At 35.2% G+C, this 22,127-nt stretch overlaps 1 protein-coding gene across 1 annotated transcript in view; it reads left to right on the top strand.

The window, feature by feature from the left end:
- Positions 1–22,127, top strand: part of CEP128 (centrosomal protein 128) — a 435,188-nt gene that overhangs the window by 15,855 nt on the left and 397,206 nt on the right. Inside the window, exons 2-3 of the mRNA XM_060003365.1 lie at positions 4,297–4,458; positions 6,143–6,229. Coding sequence (XP_059859348.1) covers positions 4,312–4,458; positions 6,143–6,229 — 234 coding nt within the window. The 5' untranslated portion in view covers positions 4,297–4,311. The remainder of the gene's footprint in view (positions 1–4,296; positions 4,459–6,142; positions 6,230–22,127) is intronic.

Consider the following 22,127-nt stretch of genomic DNA (forward strand, 5'->3'; position numbering starts at 1 on the left):
AGGGTAAACAGTACTTTTTTAAAATTAATTTTTTACTTGTAGTATAAAATAGTACATTCTTAATGGTCAGTGAAGAGTGTATAATTGGCGCTTACTGTTTTGTGCTTCTCTTCTTAGTTATCTTAAGGAGCTCTTGGGAACTATCTTCATGGGCCAACTCTAGTGGCCAATCCTTTCTCATTTGTTTCTCTTTTCCTCCATCAACTCCATGTCTGGGGAGTGGAGGTGTTGGCTGACTGGCATCTTTTGGTAAGATTGGACCTCTGCCACCATATCTGCCTTCTGCTTTGTGACGTTTAGGGTCAGGTGCTCTCTCTGTTACCTATGAGAGGCGTGTTTGACCTTTTGAATTGTCAGTAATAGTTTTAGAAAGTGCTAAGTTTTTATCAACAGTAAAATACTAATCTAATTTCTATTTTTTATTATAATCAGATTCTTTAATGTCTTTAAAGTCCTTCAACCCTTATGACACGTAATTGAAGTCCTTTCATATGCTATAAAAGTGAATGTTTCATAAGCTATTAAAAAAAACCATGCAAAATTCTCAGATATATCTCACCTTAAAATCTTGATATTTCTACAGGAGTTCCATCAGATGCAGGAGTTTGAAAATCTTTTATTGCTCAAAGTAATTGAAATTAAAAGCTGAAGACTTTTGTGTGAAATAGTGAAATTCATTCTGGAGAGTGTGATTTTTTTCTTATTAAAAGTATGTAATCCTTAATAGGGGTGAGAGGTTTTTCTTTTTTAATGTGACAATTACAAATAATTTAGTTAATGCTGTTGTTAATTTTGTGTAATGCTGCTAAGATTTTCTGTTTTAAATTCATATATCCCATGTCTTTACTTGTTAATATTTATCAACTGATTATAATGTGTTTTCCATTAAGAAAGACTGCAAGGTACATATACCTGCGGTAAAAGTATAGAAGTGTGGTGTGGAAAGTTAAACACAAAATCATTCTGGTAGTTATCCCAGGGGAGGTGGGGCAGGAGTAGTACTGGGTGGAGGGTAGTGTGAGAGGGTACTAAGACTTTATTTATAGCGTTCTAAATATTTTATTAAAAATATTAGAAGCACACATGTCAGAAGGGGAAATAACAATATTAAGAATATATTCTTTAAAATAATAGGGAAATAAGGTGATAGAAATAGAATAAAGAAGACAGAAATAGAAAAGAATAATAATAACATTCTAGGTAGTAGATACATGCATGCTTGTTATATTAGTCTCTACTATTTTATATTTTAAATATTTTCTCAAATTTTAAAAAATAACCATAAAATTTTCAGTTATCACTGTTTGTAGTCAAATTGAAACTCAGACTGTCTGCTCATTAGATGAGTCTGATACACCATTTATATCCATTGAAGTTGTGTGTAGATAACTGATTATTATTAAAAGTTTGGTACTCAAAAAAATCAGGTTGTCTCATAGATGGTTATCTTGTTTCCTGCTCTCACCAGTAGCCATTATAGTTAACATCTGGTTTCCAATGTTACCTTTTTATTCTGCGTGGTATCCTAACTCCAATTTAGTTTCCAGAATTTTGACTTATTAAAATGATATTCATTATACTTTTAGATACAAAACTTTGACAGATCCAGGCATAATTATTATTTTCCATTATACAAGAAGTAGAAGGAACAGGAAATAAAAACCCCTTTACTCTGAGGCCAATGATTTGATTTGTTTTTAAGGCTCTTTATTATATGCAGCATAGATATGTCACTTAGTTTTTTTCCTGGTGCCTAATACAGATTTCATATTGCTACTTGATTCCCAGCCTCCCTCATTTTGATATTTTTATGCTTAAATGAAATGAGAGGGGGTTGAAGAGGCTGTAGACAACATGTGAACCATGGCCTGCTGCTGCCTGTAATGATTTTTACTAACTGTTAAGATTGTTCGTAAGTAGTGTTTAGGGGACAGCAGAGCAAAGTAGAATGAAAAGAATACTGAAGGTAGAGAAGCCTGGCTGAATCCTGGGTCTGCATCCTTGGTCTGCTACTTAAAATCATTATATGGTGTTGGACTTGTTACTTAACAGCTCCCCCTCAGCATCCTCGATAGATTAGGGGTTAACTGCCCATTTTAATAAGTTATTATGAGAATTAAGTTGGATTGTGTGAGCATCTATATAGTACTTAGCGTTGTAGCAGGCTCTCAGAAAATGTTGATTTTTCCTGTTTTCACTAATGGAAAATGTTGGAAAGTACATTTACATAGAGCAAACGATTTTAGGTCATGTGGCATACATAGATTTATGGGTGTGCTCACATGAGTGCGCACAGGTGTGCAGACACACACACACACACACACACACACACACACACACACACACACACCCGTGATTTCCTAAGTATAAAGGTGAACTTTACATTTAAGATTTCTTCTTAAGTTTATTCTTTCGGATTTAAACAGTTGTGATCCTCCAAAATCATAGCCAACAGTTGCTTCAGCCTGTTTCTTGTTCATGTTTTTTGATGTTAGAGAGCTACATCGTGGGCACTGTACCTTTGTACTTCTAGACAGGGGAAGGGGGCGAGAACCAGAGAAGAGAGGTGAGGAAGGAAGTTGAGAGACCTGGGCAGAGGAGAGGCTCGAGTGTGACAGGTGTTTGCTAGCCCTGTCTCAGCCAGTTTGAAGAAGTTGGATGTTCCGTTGACTCTTTTCCTGGTGCTACAAGGACAGACTGTATTTCACTTTGAAAAACCTAAACTCACAGCAAGCTTCCTTGCTTATCTTTTTATTTAGTTTTATTTTATTTAATATTTTAAAAACATGACTACTTTCATTAAATGCTCGAGAATCTATACATATTTAGCAAATTCCCTTTATCTTGGCTTTAGATGTATGGTCATGTACTTCCCAGATGCATTCAGAATAAAGATCTAAAAATTTCAGAATATTCTTGATTATTAAAGAGAGGTTTCATCATACTCTATTTCAAAGGCCAGAAAACTGGCCATATAGATTTTAGGAAGATTATAACAATTAATGTTAAAATAAAGATTATGTTAACCTTCTATTAAGCAGAAAATGAAATTATTGGAATACACAATCTTTCACTTTTGATAATTGAATTTTCTCTGATGCTTCTTTGTTATAAATATATTTCATTTCTTCAATTTCTATAAAAGGTATTCTGAAACTTTTGAGATCGTCTTGCATGAAATAATTTTCTTTTGCATTAGATTGAAAATCGAGGTAAGGATGGGAGGAAAGCATATTTAGAGACTTTTCTACTGATGACATTATATTCAGGATGTTTGGCTTTCTGTTTTGGTGGAGATGTTGAAGACTCCATCTTCTCACACACTTGTTATTGTAGAGTTTGTACCTCTACTACTGCATTTGTTCAATTCTACTATATTTTAAATTAAGGTGTATGAGAGTGTTCACTGTACAGTGAATGGAATTCTTTTATTTTAGGTCATTCTCTGTGTGTTGTATTTTTGTTTAAAGATGCACATGTTCTCATAGCTTAGTAGAATGGACATCAGACTAGGGCTTCCCTGGCAGTGCAGTGGTTAAGAATCCACCTGCCTATGAAGGGGACGTGGGTTCGAGCCATGGTCGGGGAAGATCCTATATGCCGCGGAGCAACTAAGCCTGCGCTCCACAACTACTGAGCCTGTGCTCTACAGCCCGTGAGCCACAACCACTGAGCCTGTGCACCACAGCTACTGAAGCCTGTGCACCTAGAGCCCATGCTCTGCAACAAGAGAAGCCACCTCAATGAGAAGCCTGCACACCGCAACAAAGAGTAGGTCCCGCTCGCTGCAACTAGAGAAAGCCTGTGCGCAGCAACAAAGACCCAATGCAGCCAAAAATATAAAATAAATAAATTAAAGAAAAAAGAATGGACATCAGACTAATATTGAGACCTGCAGGTTTTAGCCTTAGAGAATATCTGTGTTTTTTTTTCTTCTTCATTGTAGAGATACCAATCTATGTGTCTCATATACCTTACAATGTTGTTGGTAGAGTTATGTGAGATACTGTATGTGAAAGAGCTTATAAAATTTAGGAGCATTGCACAAAACTAAGTGATTATTATTATTTGGAGTTGTAAATGTCTGAGGAATTGCTCATAAACCAGAAAAAACAAAGGAGGGAGAATTACATGTGGAAATGACTTGTGTTTTCAAGCTATGTGTTAGAAATTATGATGTGGCAAAGGGCTAATGTAATAAATACTTTAAAAGATCAAAAAGTAAATAGTTAAATTAATCTCTTATTTCTGTGCTCTTTACCATTTGATTGACCTTGACCTGGATTTATTTTTAAGGATTTTTGCACCTCAATGGCAGGATCCTCCAACGATTCAGACCACTTCCGCTCTCATGACCGATTGGGTCGATGGGCTGCCAGTTCAATACACAGGGAAACTCAAAATCGACCTACTGTGGATGTCACTGAGAAGGTCAACACTATAACAAGTACTTTACAGGTTAGTTTAGCAATGGTTGCATGTAATAGATTTTAACTAGGTTGAGCTAAGAAATGGTTTCAGTCGGTGTATTAGTTTTTTATGCCACAGTAACAAATTTGCACAAAACTAATGTCTAAAAAGCCCAGAAATTTATTTTCTTACAGTTCTGTAGGTCAGAATCTGACCCTGGTTTCATTGGACTAAAAGCAGGATGTCAGTAGGGCTGTATTCCTTTTTGGAGGTCCTAGGGAAATATCTGTTCCTTTTCCAGCTTCTAGAGGCTGCCCACATTCCTTGTTTTGTAGCCCCTTCCTTCCTCTTCAAAGCCAGGAAGGGTGGGTTGAGTACTTCTTACATCATATCACTCTGACTACTCTTCTGCTTCCCTCTTCCACTTTTAAGGATGCTTGTGATTGAGTCCACCCAATAATCCAGGATAATCTCCTCATCTCAAGGTCCTTAACTTAATCATAGCTGCAAAATCCCTTTTGCCATATAAGGAAACGTATACATAGGTTCGAGGGATTAGGACTTGGACATCTTTGGGGGCATTATTCTGCCTAACACAGTCAGTAAAGATATATTTGAAATATATGATAGGTTGTGGAAATGTTTTGGGATAAGGCAGTATTTCCAAATAAAATACTGTGGGAGTGAAACCAATAGGAATTATTACCATAGTTTACCTTCTTGTGGACATTTGCCTTTAGAGAAGTTGTTCATATTTTGGGTAGGTAAATTATTCATGGATGAATGATACTGAGATGCCATTTTTATTTAGAGGCTAATTTTTGACAGTGTTTGGAAGTTTGAGTGGCAGCAGTTTACATTCCCTCCATAGGAAAGGGCTTTGGAAAAGAGGTGGAGGAAGGGCAAAAAGAAAACTCAGACTTTTTTTCCTACTCTTTAATCTCTTACTTCCGTTTTGCCTGGATAAACATGGATTTTGGCTTTCAATTGCTTTGGGTTAGTATGCTTAGATAAGAAGAGGCTAATTTCTGGTGGAGAAACCATAATTTGATTTAAAACTCCGGAGCCTTTTTCTTTCTAAACTTATTTAAATTAACATAATATTGGATTCTTGCAGTACAAATTCTTGTACTTTCCCACTACTGAAACATATTAGTAAGTATATATTTTTGAAAGAAATGCCTCCATTTACCTCTCAGGTGAAACCTAGCATATTTAGGTGGAAACCATTTTTACTGTAATTACAAACAAATTTTATAGCTAAAAGTTAAAGGATACTTTGTTTTCTTTTCTCTTAATGGAGTCCTTGAGGTAAAGTAATAACTGAAATAACATTGATCCTAATGATTTGCTTGTCATGAACACAATCGACTAGATTTTTCTCAGGATTTCTCTTATATAAAGAGGGTCTGAATTAGTTGAGGTGCACAAATTGACGATGAGGATTCTTTTCCAATTTATGGTTTTGTTGCCAACTTATTATGGAACCTTGGATAAGGATTGAAATTTTGTGCTTCAGATTTCACACAAGTAAATTGCAGATGGATTTGAGTTTCTCTGTCAGTGCTGTTAATAAGATTTATTTGATATTTATGAAGTATATTACCCAACTTAATTATTATATAAATTGTACCTTTTGCAAATGGGTGACCTAGCTGTTTGATATGCCGCTAAGATTGATTGGGGAAAACATTGTTTGGAGCAATTAATAAAGTCCACTTTCTTTCTTTAGGACACTAGTCGGAACCTGCGGCAAGTTGACCAGATGCTTGGACAGTATCGAGAATATAGTAATGGACAGGCGGGGGCTATAGAACACGTAAGAATGTTTACATATGTTTGCATTTACTCTTACCCACCTTTTTGGAAATTTAGTTGTTGAGGAGTATGGATGTGAGATAAAGGACGTAACCACTGTGAATAGCTTTAGCTTTTCAACTGCTTTATTATTTTATAGTTTAAATTTAGCTTGTCAGATGGCTTGCCAGCTAGTCTATATAGATTAGATTCTATTGAATTTGAAAGCTTTACTTTTTTTTTTTTTGGCTGTGCCACATGGCTTGTGCGATTTTAGTTCCCTGACTAGGGATTGAACCCCGGGCCCTTGGCAGTGAGAGCATGGAGTCCTAACCACTGGACTACCAGGGAATTCCCTAAAATGAATATTTTTTTTATTAATATTTTGCTAATTCTGTCTCTTATTTCCTTCTTTTGGAATTTGCTAACTCATCCTCTGTAAACTCTTAGAAAACCAAAGAAATTTATTCCTTCATGTTTCTAATTATGAGTATACACTCTAATAAGATTAGTATTACATGTGTGCTATAATGATAGTTTTATATATATCTGTGCTGTACTGAGTTGTCACATAAGCCCCAAGTTTAATTGATTATTTGTTATTTTCTTTTTACAAAGCAGAAGTATAGTCATCATTTGCTTTTAATCGGAAGCTAATTGCTTGAGCACAGGGAACATATTTTCTCTCATAAGGTTTTTTTACTACTTTCATTTAGAAAATAAACTTGGACTTTCTTGTATCTACCAAATTTTTATGATTTATGGTATATTTGCAGATGGGGCCATAGATTTTATATATTTGGGTAGCTCATGAAATGTTTTAGATTTAACTACCTTAATAATGGGAGTTAATTCTTTGCTCTTTAATTTATTAGTAAAAAAATAAAAACATTATTAACTAGTAGCAGAGAAAAACCTACTTTGTCAGGTTGAATATTAGACGAATTTCCCTTGAATTGAGCAATTGGGAAATAGAACTATGTATTAAGTGAAACTTCTGTACAGGTAAGCTTTTAAAACACAGAGTGTGTTCTCCTAGAATTGGTAGGCCTAGAATTGAATAATGCTGAGCTCTGGGGGAGTAGTTTTATACATGGGAAGTAGATAAGCTCAACAGGTATTTCTTTCCCGTCTGAGTTGTAAGTACCTAGACTGGAAAGCCACTCATTTAAAATAGGACACAGGAAAATAAGATTCTTTCCTTTTACTTTAGGCTGTTCCTTGTCTGGTCTAGAGTCTTCCCCTTAGATTCCTCAAATTCTTGTTCTATTAAAGTAGTTGCCTCTCAATGATTTCTGCTCCCAGCATGCCAGAGGGGGATGTCACTCATTGCCTTATATTTACACTCCCTCGATAGAGCAATGATTTCCACCCTACCACCTGTAAGTAACCTGGGGGGGCACCTGCTGTAATCTATGGGAAGATGTGCAACTCAGAAAGAGTATTTCTCACAACAAGTGAATCTGATGGGCTGCTCAGTGAAAATTGCTTTCTTAGCATTAAAATACTTACTGTTATGAAATATAGCAGTAAAATGGGCATACCTAAAAATGAGTGTATGTAATGTGCCAACTATCATGTGATTTATCTGAATCTTTCTATTTGTATTCTTTAAGTCCTCTAAGTACATGATAGTATTATCCTCTATTTTAAAAATTTTAATTATTGTGTGTTCTGTTTAGGGAGGGACCCTGGAGAGTGATTTGTTTGTTTCTTTCTTTTGGAGACTGTGCTCCAGCTCATGCAAGTTCTCTTGATGTAGAACCTGCTATTTTTTTTCAACAGCCTGTAACAGGCTAATCCATTTTCAAATTATTGTTATTATAATTATTATTTTATTGAGGTATAGTTGATTTACAATGTGTTAGTTTCTGGTGTACAGCAAAGTGATTCAGTTATACACACATGCATATATATTTTAATATTCTTTTCCATTATGGTTTATTATAGGATATTGAATATAGTTCCCTGTGCTATAGAGTAGGACCTTGTTTATCTACTTTATATATAATAGCTTGTATCTGCTAATCTCAAATTCCTAATTTATCCCTCACCTACCCCCTTTCCCCTTTGGTAACCATAGTTTTCTATGTCTGTGAGTCTGTTTTGTAAATAAGTTCATTTGTATCATATTTTAGTTTCCACATATAAGTGATATCATGTGATATTTGTCTTCCTCTTTCTGACTTACTTCACTTAGTATTATAATCTCTAGGTTCATCCAATGTTGCTGCAAATGGCGTTATTTCATTTTTTATGGCTGAGTAGTATTCCATTGTATATATGTATATACCACATCTTCTTTATCCATTCATCTGTTGATGGACATTTAGGTTGCTTCCATGTCTTGGCTATTGTAAATACTGCTGCTGTGAACATTGGGGTGCATGCATCTTTTTGAATTAGAGTTTTTTCTGGATATGCCCAGGAGTGGGATTGCTGGATCTTATGGCAATTCTATCTTTAGTTTCTTAAGGAACATCCATACCTTTTTCCATAGTGCTGCACCAGTTTACTTTCCCACCAACAGTGTAGGAGTGTTCCTTTTTCTTCACACCCTCATTAGCATTTATTATTTGCAGACTTTTTAATGATGGCCATTCTGACTGGTGTGAGGTGCAGCTTTGATTTTCATCTCTCTAATAATTAGTGATGTTGAGCAACTTTTCATATGCCTATTGACCGTCTGTATGTCTTCTTTGGAGAAATGTCTATTTAGGTGTTCTGCCCATTTTTTGATTGGATAGTTTTTTTTGTTGTTGTTATTGAGTTGTATGAGCTGTTTGTTTATTTTGGAAATTAATCCTTTGTCGCATTGTTTGCAAATATTTTCTCCCATTCTGTAGGTTGTCTTTTCATTTTGTTTATGGTTTCCTTTGCTGTGCAAAAGCTTATAAATTTGATTAGGTCCCATTTGTTTCTTTTTGCTTTTATTTCTATTGCCATGGGAGACTGACCTAAGAAAACATTGCTACGATTTATGTTGGAGAATGTTTGCCTACGTTCTCTTCTAGGAGTTTTATGGTGTCATGTCTTAAGTCTTTAAGCCATTTTGAGTTTATTTTTGTGTATGATGTGAGGGAGTGTTCTAACTTCATTGATTTACATGCGACTTTCCAGCTTTCCCAACACCACTTGCTGAAGAGACTGTCTTTTCTCCATCATGTATTCTTGCCTCCTTTGTTGTAGATTAATTGACCGTCGGTATGTGGGTTTATTTCTGAGCTCTCTATCCTGTTCCATTGATCTATATGTCTGTTTTTGTGCCAATACCATGCTGTTTGGATTACTGTAGCTTTTTGTAGTATTGTCTGAAGTTTGGGAGGGTTATGCCTTGACCTTTGTTCTTTTTCCTCAGGATACTTTGGCAATTCTGTGTCTTTTATGGTTCCATATAAATTTTAGGATTATTTGTTGTAGTTCTGTGAAAAATGTCATGGGTATTTTGATGGGGTTTGCATTAAATCTGTAGATTGCTTTGGGCTGTATTACCATTTTAACTATATTAATTCTTCCAATCTAAGAGCATGGGATATCTTTCCATTTCTTTGAGTCATCTTCAGTTTCTTTTATCAATGTTTTATAGTTCTCAGCATAAAAGTCTTTCAAAACCTCTTTGGTCAGGTTTATTCCTAAGTACTTTTTCTTGTTTTTGGATGCAATTTTAAAAGGGATTGTTAGGGACTGTTTGTTTACATGCCTTTTCTGATATTTCATTGTGAGTGCAAAGAAATGCAACAGATTTCTGTATGCTAACCTTGTATCCTGCTACCTTGCTGAATTCGTTTATCAGTTCTAGTAGTTTTTGTGTTGAGTCTTTAGGGTTTTCTGTATATAGTATCATGTCATCTGCATATAATGACAATTTTACCTCTTCCCTTCCAATTTGGATACCTTTTATTTCCTTTTCTTGTCTGGCTGCTGTGGCTAGGACTTCCAATACTATGTTGAATAGGAGTGGTGAGAGGGCATCCTTGTCGTGTTCCAGATTTTAGTGGGAAGGCTTTCAGCTCTTCACTGTTGAGTATTATGTTGGCTGTGGGTTTGTCATAAATAGCTTTCATTATTATGAGATATGTTCCCCCTATACCTACTTTGGTAAGAGTTTTTATCGTGAATGGATATTGAATTTTCGTTAATCCATTTTAATCAGTGTTCAACTGTTAAAAAAATTTCTCCATGTTAAATATCCATTGCCTAATTGAAATTAGCATTTCTCTTTTAAAATATAAGACATTTCCTAGGAAATGGGATCAGCCATTCTGCTCTAGGGAAGACAAGAACTTCTATTATTTTTATTTATTTATTTAAAAAAGTTTTGAATTTTATTTATTTTTTTATACAGCAGGTTCTTATTAGTCATCAATTTTATACACATCAGTGTATACATGTCAATCCCAATCGTCCAATTCATCACACCCCCACCCCCACACCCCCACGGCTTTCCTCCCTTGGTGTCCATACGTTTGTCTCTACATCGGGGTCTCAATTTCTGCCCTGCAAACTGGTTCATCTGTACCATTTTTCTACGTTCCACATATATGCATTAATATACGATATTTGTTTTTCTCTTTCTGACTGACTTCACTCTGTATGACAGTCTCTAGATCCATACATGTCTCAACAAATGACCCAATTTCGTTCCTTTTTATGGCTGAGTAATATTCCATTGTATATATGTACCACAACTTCTTTATCCGTTTGTCTGTCGATGGGCATTTAGGTTGCTTCCATGACCTGGCTATTGTAGGTAGTGCTTCTGTGAACACTGGGATACATGTGTCTTTTTGAATTGTGGTTTTCTCTGGGTATATGCCCAGTAGTGGGATTGCTGGATCATATGGTAATTCTATTTTAGTTTTTTAAGGAACCTCCATACTGTTCTCCATAGTGGCTGTATCAGTTTACATTCCCACCAACAGTGCAAGAGGGTTCCCTTTTCTCCACACCCTCTCCAGCATTTGTTGTTTGTAGATTTTCTGATGAAGCCCATTCTGACTGGTGTGAGGTGATACCTAATTGTCGTTTTGATTTGCATTTCTCTAATAATTAGTGATGTTGAGCAGCTTTTCATGTGCTTCTTGGCCATCTGTATGTCTTCTTTGGAGAACTGTCTATTTAGGTCTTCTGCCCATTTTTGGCTTGGGTTGCTTGTTTTTTTTAATATTGAGCTGCACGAGCTGTTTATATATTTTGGAGATTAATCCTTTGTTGATTCGTTTGCAAATACTTTCTCCCATTCTGAGGGTTGTCTTTTTGTCATGTTTATAGTTTCCTTTGCTGGGCAAAAGCTTTGAAGTTTCACTAGGTCCCATTTGTTTATTTTTGTTTTTATTTCCATTACTCTAGGAGGTGGATCAAAAAAGATCTTGCTGTGATTTATGTCAAAGAGTGCTCTTCCTCCGTTTTCCTCCAAGAGTTTTATAGTGTCCAGACTTACATTTAGGTCTCTAATCCATTTTGAGTTTATTTTTGTGTATGGTGTTAGGGAGGATTCTAATTTCATTCTTTTACATGTAACTGTCCAGTTTTCCCAGCACCACTTGTTGAAGAGACTGTCTTTTCTCCATTGTATATCCTTGCCTCCTTTGTCATAGATTAGTTGACCATAGGTGCGTGGGTTTACCTCTGGGCTTTTTATCTTGTTCCATTGATCTATGTTTCTGTTTTTGTGCCAGTACCATATTGTCTTGATTACTGTAGCTTTGTAGTATAGTCTGAAGTCAGGGAGTCTGATTCCTCCAGCTCTGTTTTTTCCCTCAAGACTGCTTTGGCTATTCGGGGTCTTTTGTGTCTCCATACAAATTTTAAGATTTTTTGTTCTAGTTCCATAAAAAATGCCATTGGTAGTTTGATAGGGATTGCATTGAATCTGTAGATTGCTTTGGGTAGTATAGTCATTTTCACAATATTGATTCTTCCAATTCAAGAACATGGCATATCTCTCCATCTGTTGGTATCATCTTTAATTTCTTTCATCAGTGTCTTATAGTTTTCTGCATACAGGTCTTTTGTCTCCCTAGGAAGGTTTATTCCTAGGTATTTTATTCTTTTTGTTGCAGTGGTAAATGGGAGTGTTTCCTTAATTTCACTTTCAGATTTTTCATCATTAGTGTGTAGGAATGCAAGAGATTTCTGTGCATTAATTTTGTATCCTGCAACTTTACCAGATTCATTGATTAGCTGTAGTAGTTTTCTGGTGGCATCTTTAGGATTCTCTATGTATAGTATCATGTCATCTGTAAACAGTGACAGGTTTACTTCTTCTTTTCTAATTTGTATCCCTTTTATTTCTTTTTCTTCTCTGATTGCCATGGCTAGCACTTCCAAAACTATGTTGAATAATAGCGGTGAGAGTGGACATCCTTGTCGTGTTCCTGATCTTAGAGGGAATGCTTTCAGTTTTTCACCATTGAGAATGATGTTTGCTGTGGGTTTGTCGTATATGGCCTTCATTATGTTGAATTAGGTTCCGTCTATGCCCACTTTCTGGAGAGTTTTTATCATAAATGGGTGTTGAATTTTGTCAAAAGCTTTTCCTGCATCTATTGAGATGATCATATGGTTTTTATTCTTCAGTTTGTTAATATGGTGTATCACATTGATTGATTTGCATATATTGAAGAATCCTTGCATCCCTGGGATAAATCCCACTTGCTCATGGTGTATGATCCTTTTAATATGTTGTTGGATTCTGTTTGCTAATTTTTTTTGAGGATTTTTGCATCTATATTCATGTGTGATATTGGTCTGTAATTTTCTTATTTTGTAGTATCTTTGTCTGGTTTTGGTATCAGGGTGATGGTGGCCTTGTAGAATGAGTTGGGGAGTTTTCCTCCCTCTGCTATATTTTGGAAGAGTTTGAGAAGGATAGGTGTTAGCTCTTCACTAAATGTTTGATAGAATTTGCCTGTGAAAGCCATCTGGTCCTGGGCTTTTGTTCGTTGGAAGATTTTTAATCACAGTCTTAATTTCAGTGCTTCTGTTTGGTCTGTTTATATTTTCTGTTTCTTCTTGGTTCAGTCTCAGAAGGTTGTACTTTTCTAAGAATTTGTCCATTTCTTCTAGGTTGTCCATTTTATTGGCATAGAGTTGCTTGTAGTAATCTCTCATGATCCTTTGTGTTTCTGCAGTGTCAGTTGTTTCTTCTCCTTTTTCATTTCTAATTCTGTTGATTTGAGTCTTCTCCCTTTTTTTCTTGATGAGTCTGGCTCATGGCTTATCAATTTTGTTTACCTTCTGAAAGAACCAGCTTTTAGTTTTATTGATCTTTGCTATTGTTTCCTTCATTTCTTTTTCATTTATTTCTGATCTGATCTTTATGATTTCTTTCCTTTTGCTAACTTTGGGTTTTGTTTGTTCTTCTTTCTCTAGTTCTTTTAGGTGTAAGTTTAGATAGTTTATTTGAGATTTTTCTTGTTTCTTGAAGTAGGCTTGTATAGCTATAAACTTCCCTCTTAGAACTGCTTTTGCTGCCTCCCATAGGTTTTGGATTGTCGTGTTTTCATTGTCATTTGTCTCTACGTATTTTTTGATTTCCTCTCTGATTTCTTCAGTGATCTCTTGGTTATTTAGTAACGTAGTGTTTAGCCTCCATGTGTTTGTGTTTTTTATGTTTTTTCCCGTGTAATTGATTTCTACTCTCATAGTGCTGTGGTCAGAAAAGATGCTTGATATGAGTTCAATTTTATTAAATTTATTGAAGCTTGATTTGTGACCCAAGATGTGATCTATCCTGGAGAATGTTCTGTGCGCACTTGAGAAGAAAGTGTAATCTGCTGTTTTTGAATGGAATGTCCTATAAATATCAGTTAAATCTATCTTGTCTGTTGTGTCATTTCAAGCTTCTGTTTCTTTATTTATTTTCCTTTTGGGTGATCTGTCCATTGGTGTAAGTGAGGTGTTAAAGTCCCTCACTATTATTGTGTTACTGTCAATTTCCTCTTTTACAGCTGTTAGAAGTTGCCTTATATATTGAGGTGCTCCTATGTTGGGTACATATATATTTATAATTGTTATATCTTCTTCTTGGATTGATCCCTTGATCATTATGTAGTGCCCTTCCTTGTCTCTTGTAACATTCTTTATCTTAAAGTCTATTTTATCTGATATGAGTATTCCTACTCCAGCTTTCTTTTGATTTCCATTTGCATGGAATATCTTTTTCCATCCCCTGTATGTGTCCCTAGATTTGAAGTGGGTCTCTTGTAGACAGCATATTTATGGGTCTTGTTTTTGTATCCATTCAGCAAGCCTGTGTCTTTTGGTTGGAGCATTTACTCCATTCATGTTTAAGGTAATTATCGATATGTAAGTTCTGTGACCATTTTCTTAATTGTTTTGGGTTTGTTTTTATAGGTCCTTTTCTTCTCTTGTGTTACCCACTTAGAGAAGTTCCTTTAACATTTGTTGTAGAGCTGGTTTGGTGGTGCTGAATTCTCTTAGCTTTTGCTTGCCTGTAAAGCTTTTGATTTCTCTATCGAATCTGAATGAGATCCTTGCCGGGTAGAGTAATCTTAGTTGTAGGTTCTTCCCTTTCATCACTTTAAGTATATCTTGCCACTCCCTTCTGGCTTGTAGAGTTTCTGCTGAGAAGTTAGCTGTTAACCTTATGGGAGTTCCCTTGTATGTTATTTGTTGTTTTTCCCTTGTTGCTTTCAATAATTTTTCTTTGTCTTTAATTTTTGCCAATTTGATTACTGTGTGTCTCGGCATGTTTCTCCTTGGGTTTATCCTGTATGGGACTCTCTGTGCTTCCTGGACTTGGGTGGCTATTTCCTTTCCCATGTTATGGAGGTTTTTGACTATAATCTCTGCAAATATTTTCTCTGGTCCTCTCTCTCTCTCCCCTCCTTCTGCGACCCCTATGATGCAAATGTTGTTGCGTTTAATGTTGTCCCAGAGGTCTCTTAGGCTGTCTTCATTTCTTTTCATTCTTTTTTCTTTATTCTGTTCTGCAGCAGTGAATTCCACCATTCTATCTTCCAGGTCACTTATCTGTTCTTCTGCCTCAATTATTCTGCTATTGATTCCTTCTAGTGTAGTTTTCATTTCAGTTATTGTGGTGTTCATCTCTGTTTGTTTGTTCTTTAATTTTTCTAGGTCTTTGTTAAACATTTTTTGCATCTTCTTGATCTTTGCCTCCATTCTTTTTCCGAAGTCCTGGATCATCTTCACTATCATTATTCTGAATTCTTTTTCTGTAAGGTTGCGTATCTCCACTTCATTTAGTGGTTTTTCTGGGGTTTTATCTTGTTCCTTCATCTGTTACGTAGCCCTCTTCGTTTTAATCTTGTCTATCTTTCTGTGAATGTGGTTTTTGTTCCACAGGCTGCAGGATTGTAGTTCTTCTTGCTTCTGCTGTCTGCTCTCTGTGGATGAGGGTATCTCAAGAACTTTTATTTTTAACTTAGATCTTATAAATGATACTAATGCTAAACCTCAGGAAATGGATACAAGTGATATACAGTTTACCTTTGAACAACATGGTATTTGGAGCTCTGGCCTTCCACACAGTTGAAAATTTGTGTATAACTTATAGTTGGCCCTTGGTATCTGAGGTTCCTCCCTCTCTGCAGTTCCTCTGTATCTGTGATTCTGTGTTCATGGATTCAACGAACCTTGGATCATGTAGTACTGTGGTATTTACTACTGAAAAAAATCCGCAGGTGAACAGTGCAGTTCAAACCCATGTTGTTCAAGGGTCAACTGTGTATGAACTTACATATTTATTTTATGGAGGTTCAGTTTTGTGAACATAATTCGCCAGTGAGTGAGGAGCTATGTAAATATTCAGTGCAATGCTTTCCTCCTGAGACGATCTGCCCTAACAAGAGAATTGTGAGAATTATTCCTGTTGGTTTTGTAAGGGTCAGGAGTCATGATGAGTCACTTTTTTGACTACCTTTTCTTGAAATGTACATAATTTCACTGTTGTTTTCTTGAATCTTTATTCCAACTCTAAATTTATTTATTTGCTTATAATATGTGAAGGCCTCTCTCTGTGAGGAGTTGAGCAGTGTTAGAGGGTCAGCAATGGGGTGTGTGGTGTTTCATAGAGAAGTAGCATCTACCTTTTCATATTCTCTTTGGGAATATCTTCATAAGCTTAGTTTACAGGTACCTTTTTGTTTTTTGTGTGATAACTCATTTAATTCTCTCAACAGTCCTATTAGGTAGATACTATTATTATCCTCATTTACAAGATAAAAATACTAAGGCACAGAATGGGTACTAGCTTGCCCACAGTCTCACAGTTAGTCAGTGACAGAGCCAAGGATAGGACATTATCCCAAAACCCAGCATCAGGATTCATTCACATCATTGAGTTGTGCTTGCTCACATTTTAATGATGATATGAATTTAATTTTTCTGAAAATTGGGATTTTGGATTCAAAGTTTGAAGGGTTATATAATTTACATTTATAAACTAGATTCTGGAGATTATCTTAACTGATTGAAAAACCAAAGCCCATTATCACACAAGTCATTAATGTTACAGCTGGTGCAATGTCCAGAATGAGAGTTAGATGGAACAAATACAGAAACAGAATGGGAAGAAATCCGATGCTGAGCTAGGATTGGCATTGAAGGCTTGCCAAAGTTGGCTGTTCTAGCTGCCACTTAAGGCAGTGTGGTGGATTCTGCAGGTTGCCTACACCAGCACTGGTTTCCCCCTTCTTCCTAAGTAACAACCACTGATTTTTTTTTTTTTTTAACAAGACTTTCTTGTAGCCAGCCCAACCAATCAGCCATATTAAGTTGGATAGTATGACTTAGGATCTTTGGTCTTAATGAACTTCATGACCTTAAGTAAGTGTCATCCTGCATTATTTCTCATGCTGTAAATTTCTTGGGCGGTCTGAGAACATTTGGTCCAAAGAGGACCTGTGGGGGTTGGTTTTATATGAAAGTTTACTGGGAATATTTGGAACATATACTCCTATGTTAAATAGTGCAACTGATTAGCTTAATGTTTAGAACATATCTAGAGCTGTGTGTTCCTATTCATGAGAGAACAGGTCTGTTTTTATGTTAATGCCATAAAAATGGAATGCCCTCAAGAAAGAATATTCAACATAAAAAGTTAATACCTTCTGCAGTGGAAATTTGGACTGCAGCTGATGAGGCTAAAGTAGTTAATATTTGGTATAAAAGAAAGATACAGTTCTTTTGATTCAAATCAGCAGATTCATTAAGTACATTTTTAAGGTAAAGAGTGGTTAAAATATAGTAAAATCAAATTAGAGCTTAGAGACTTGCATTAATAGGTAATTTTTCTTCTAATTAAGTACTCTGATTAAAATTTCCCTTTGGGAGTAATAGGACGTTACCATCTGGCGTATATGAACTTTGGAAGAATTTGAATGTTAAATAACGAAGTCCAGGTTTTTTCTTCTTTTCAATGGATTTCAGTTGTTAGATATACATAGTGACAGCCTAGAAGCTTAATGTTAATTGTTTGGAGCCAGGCACAAGCCACTTGTAATATCCCAGAGCTGAAGGTACCCATCCCTTTCTCTCTGGCTGAGTTCTGCTAATTGTCCTAAAGGTGAGAACTGTTCCATCTTTTAACAACTTCAGTGCTAAGTAGTGAGAATGTATGGGTAAGAAATTACAATGGAACAACTGAATTCTGTTAGGAACTTTTTTTGTAAATATATTTCAGATCTTAGGAATTAGGTTCTTAGAGTCTTATGTTTAAAATTTTATTGCCAAGTTTCTCATGAAACTACTAGACAGGAGAATAATTTTTACAGAATTTTGCTTTGAGGCTAGTGGAAAAATGTAAACTTTGGAGTCAGACTTAAAATTGAATCCTGATTTTTTTCCACTAGAAACCATTTCAGTGATTTTGGGCAAGTTATTAAATCTTTCTGAACTTGAATTTAATCATCTGGAAAATGAACATAATTATATATGCCTTATTATAACTAACATTTATTGAAGTAGTCACGCTGTTTTAGACACTTGATAAACATTTATGTTCTTGTTACTTCTTTAATTCATCCAGTAATCCCTATCTTCAAGTATTTGCTATGTTCTTAATATAGATTAAGTACTTGGTACATTATAGGCACTGAGTATTCTTCCTTTCCTTTCCTTGAATTCACTGGGCCTAACTTCAGTTACTTTTGTGTATTATTGTGACTATAAACAACATAATATGTTGTAACGTTCACAGTGATAGGTGTATCTGATTGTTTTGACTTCAAAGTATATGCCAAATTAGACAGCATACATAATGCTGCTTTTCCCCCCTTATGTCCATGATTATATTGTCTGTCCACCCAAAATACAATAATGTACTATTAAGAGCACATTCCATTTTCCATGCATGCTCATTTTTTTTTAAAAAAATTATTTATTTATTTGGCTGTACCGGGTCTTAGTTGAGGCATGCAGGATCTTTAGTTATGGCATGCTAACTCTTAGTTGCAGCATGTGGGATCTAGTTGCCTGACTAGGGATCGAACCCAGCCCCCCTGCATTGGGAGCTCAGAGTCTTAGCCACTGGGCCACCAGGGAAGCCCCCATGTATGCTCATTTAATAACATTCAGAATATTATATGGAAACACTTTAAAAAATTTTAAAAATCGTTAGAATATGTATGCTATGTGGGCTTTGAATATATGAGATCTCATTTAAAAATAAAATAGTCACATAAATAAATATGATGTATCATTTGAAAGGGAATTTCTAAATTTCAGAACTATTAGTATAGACTTATATTTCCATAAATCAGCCTATGGAGAGAGGTTAGGGATAGCAGTCAGAGCTAATGATCTTTCTGGTAAATAAAAAATAAGATAGCAGCAACCATTTAAAAAATACATTTCAGCAACAGATGGTGGGACCAGAAAAGTATGCAAACCATAAATTTGCACTCTAATTTTATAAAACTCCCCTCCTCCACCTCTTCTACCTCCTTTTTTGTCCTCCTCCTTCTCTTTGTTCTAGTTTTAATAGACTGTAAGGAACCAAAATAGAGCTGATAAAATTAACTCTACAACCAATCTATTTTGCAGTGTATTGCCAGATCAAGCTTGGCATTCTGTGGAGAAACAGGCAGTGAAGGAAAGTCAAGCAGAAAGCACTTAATCAATGTGCCTACGGTTGACGTTATTACCCAGGACAAACTTTTTAAAATGACCTCTTTTCTGCCTCTACTCTTGCCCTGGATTTTGCCAAGTTGACCCCTAAGATTTGTAAATCAAAGTACTTTAATTTTTTTGTTTGTTTCTAATGTCAACGTTATAGGTATATCTAAACTTACTACACAAACTGTCTCCATAGTCACCAGTGCTATATACATTGTGAATGTTTGCTAAATACTGAGTCTTTACTGTCAGGTGAAAACAAAACTAAATGGTTAGATGAAATATTCAGATGTTTCCAATTTCTGCTCAACTATGCAGCTAAGTGAATGCAGTTACCTATACTTTGCATGCATTTCTGTATAATCTGTGTTATGTTAGGGGATATGTTTTCTTAGTATGAAAATAAGGGATACTTTGGAGTAAGAAAGTATCTGGAGAAACTAAATAGGATCTTTAATGGTTTCCAGAATTTAAGCTGACTTTGAATTGCAGCATTTAGAATTTTTATCAAGGTTTTTTTTTTAAAGTTGTGTTTTTCATTTGTATGTAAGCTAATTATTTGAATATTTGGTAGCTACTATATTTATGTGTGAGTAATCACTGTTCCTACTTCATTTTTATTATGGTCTCTTTGTGGAAGTAATGGTAGATATCTTTTCAGAATGTCCTAGTGACTAGTTTTAGTGTGATATATTTTTCTCTTTCTCACAGTGAGCTTAGTCAAGAATGTGATTAGTTTTGTTGAGAATGTGAATACGTGAGATACACTGGTTATTAGTATCAGTAACTGTAAATTGACCAACGAAGTTTACCCATGTGGTTCTTTGCCTTTTTTCATCTCATCTTATTGAAGTCAAATTTTACTGAATATGATTTATTTCTTAGGCATTTTTGTTAGTGTGTGTGAAGTTGGTGCCTAGTTTCTTAGTTGTTTACAGTTGCTTGTAACCTTACCTTCCCAGAAACTGGTCAAGAAGCTTGCTATTAATGAATTTTGGAAAGTCAATATTTTTTTACTTAAACAAACAAACTAGAGTTCTGGTCCCAGGCTAGGTGGAGTTTAGCATACTCTTCCACTGAATACAGCTATAAAACCTCTCCGAATGCTGAAAAGTAAAGACAGTTGGTCCTTGTTGCATGGTTTCGATGTGCATGAATTTCATTACCCCTATTTGGTCAAATAACACCAGTCCCCAAATAACACAATTCACATTTCAGCTAACACAACAGTATATTAACGATGAGTAACTGCAAAAAGGACAAACTTTACTGCTGGCTCTTCAGTCCACACATTATTGTATAAATAACAAATTGCTGCTTTTGAAGTCTTGCTGATGGGTCGCAGACAGTGAAAATTATAGTTGTGATACCTCCTTGCCTCCCAATGGTAAACCTGCATGCTATTTTACAAGAATAAATAATAATAATAATAATAATAATAAAGGAATTGGTCAAAAAGGTGAAAGTGTGGCAAGGAAATGAAAAGTGATAATGCTGGAATGAAATTTGAATTGTATTATGGAGGAGTTAGATGTGGGGTTAAAAAGAAATAGCTGATAGTGAGAATATTGATATTTTTGCTGTTTAAGAGCCTGTAGATATACAACTAGAAGAATTCAGTGAAGTCATTTTTAGGGAATGACATTCTTCTAAAGAGCTTCTCCAGATTAAAACATCCAATTTCTTCATTTACTTTTGCTCTTATATTCATTGTGTGTAGTCATCACAGTAAAAACTACCATTTACTCAACAAACTAATCTTCCCTAAGCATTGCTCTAATTATTTTACATACATTATCTTATTTCATCCTCAAAATAAAATATTAGGGTGTGAAATATGTCAACAGGAACAGAAACAAAAGGAGTAGAACTGAGGAAAGTACTGCTAGGCTTTCCTCTGGTCCTTGTGAATCATGATGTTTTTAATGATCACACTTCTTATATGGAGGACCCATTGCTGCCTAGATGATCTCTTTTCATTGATTTGGTGTGCAGTATAGTCAGTTTTTCAGAGTTGTATGTATTTTTCGATTCTCTAAGCTTGACTTATATTTTGTCTCAAATCAGACTTTCAAATAGAGATGTAACAGGGTTTTCAGAGATCTCTATGAGGATTTTAAAATTTGCTATGTTAATGTTAATCTAAAAGCTTATACGTTTAAAATTTTTTTAATTTATTTACTAGTTTCCAAAATAATGAGTTATTTCCCTAACATTCTCTGCTGGTGACCAGTGACTATTTTTTTCTCCTTGAGTATCATTAACTCACAAATTTATTCGTTTCAACTGCTTTATTCCATTGTAGTTAATATTTTTATCGATGCCCAAATTATTTCATCTTTGGCTATAGAGAGATTTCCCACTTGACTTCTGTGTTTAAAAGCATGTCTTAACAATTTGGATAAACTACCTTGCAAACAAGTATTGCCATTCAATTTCAGTGCCCAAGTTTTATTTTCATTCTTACTGGTACATTATAGTAATGCTTCGTTTGTTTTAGTCTAATGTCAAATGAACAGAGATAAAAGAATAGACCTAATATGTAAATGGTACATTTATATCAAGTTGAGGTGAAAATATGTCATAACATGTTCCATGATGCTGGTTTTGTGGTAGTTTATATAGGGGAAAGTGGGGGAAATGGAATCAACACTTGGTATGTGGTGAGGTATTCATGATAAACTTTTAGAATCTGCACCATTGCAGTCAGTACCACAGTCTGTGTGGAACACTGATTTAGTTTCAGCAAAATAGCATTATCCATCATAATATTATAAATTAATATTAAATTGAATTTTATTAGTGTTGTTTTGTTTTTA

Source organism: Delphinus delphis, chromosome 2 (genome assembly GCF_949987515.2).
Source record: "Delphinus delphis chromosome 2, mDelDel1.2, whole genome shotgun sequence".
Lineage (NCBI taxonomy): Eukaryota > Metazoa > Chordata > Mammalia > Artiodactyla > Delphinidae > Delphinus > Delphinus delphis.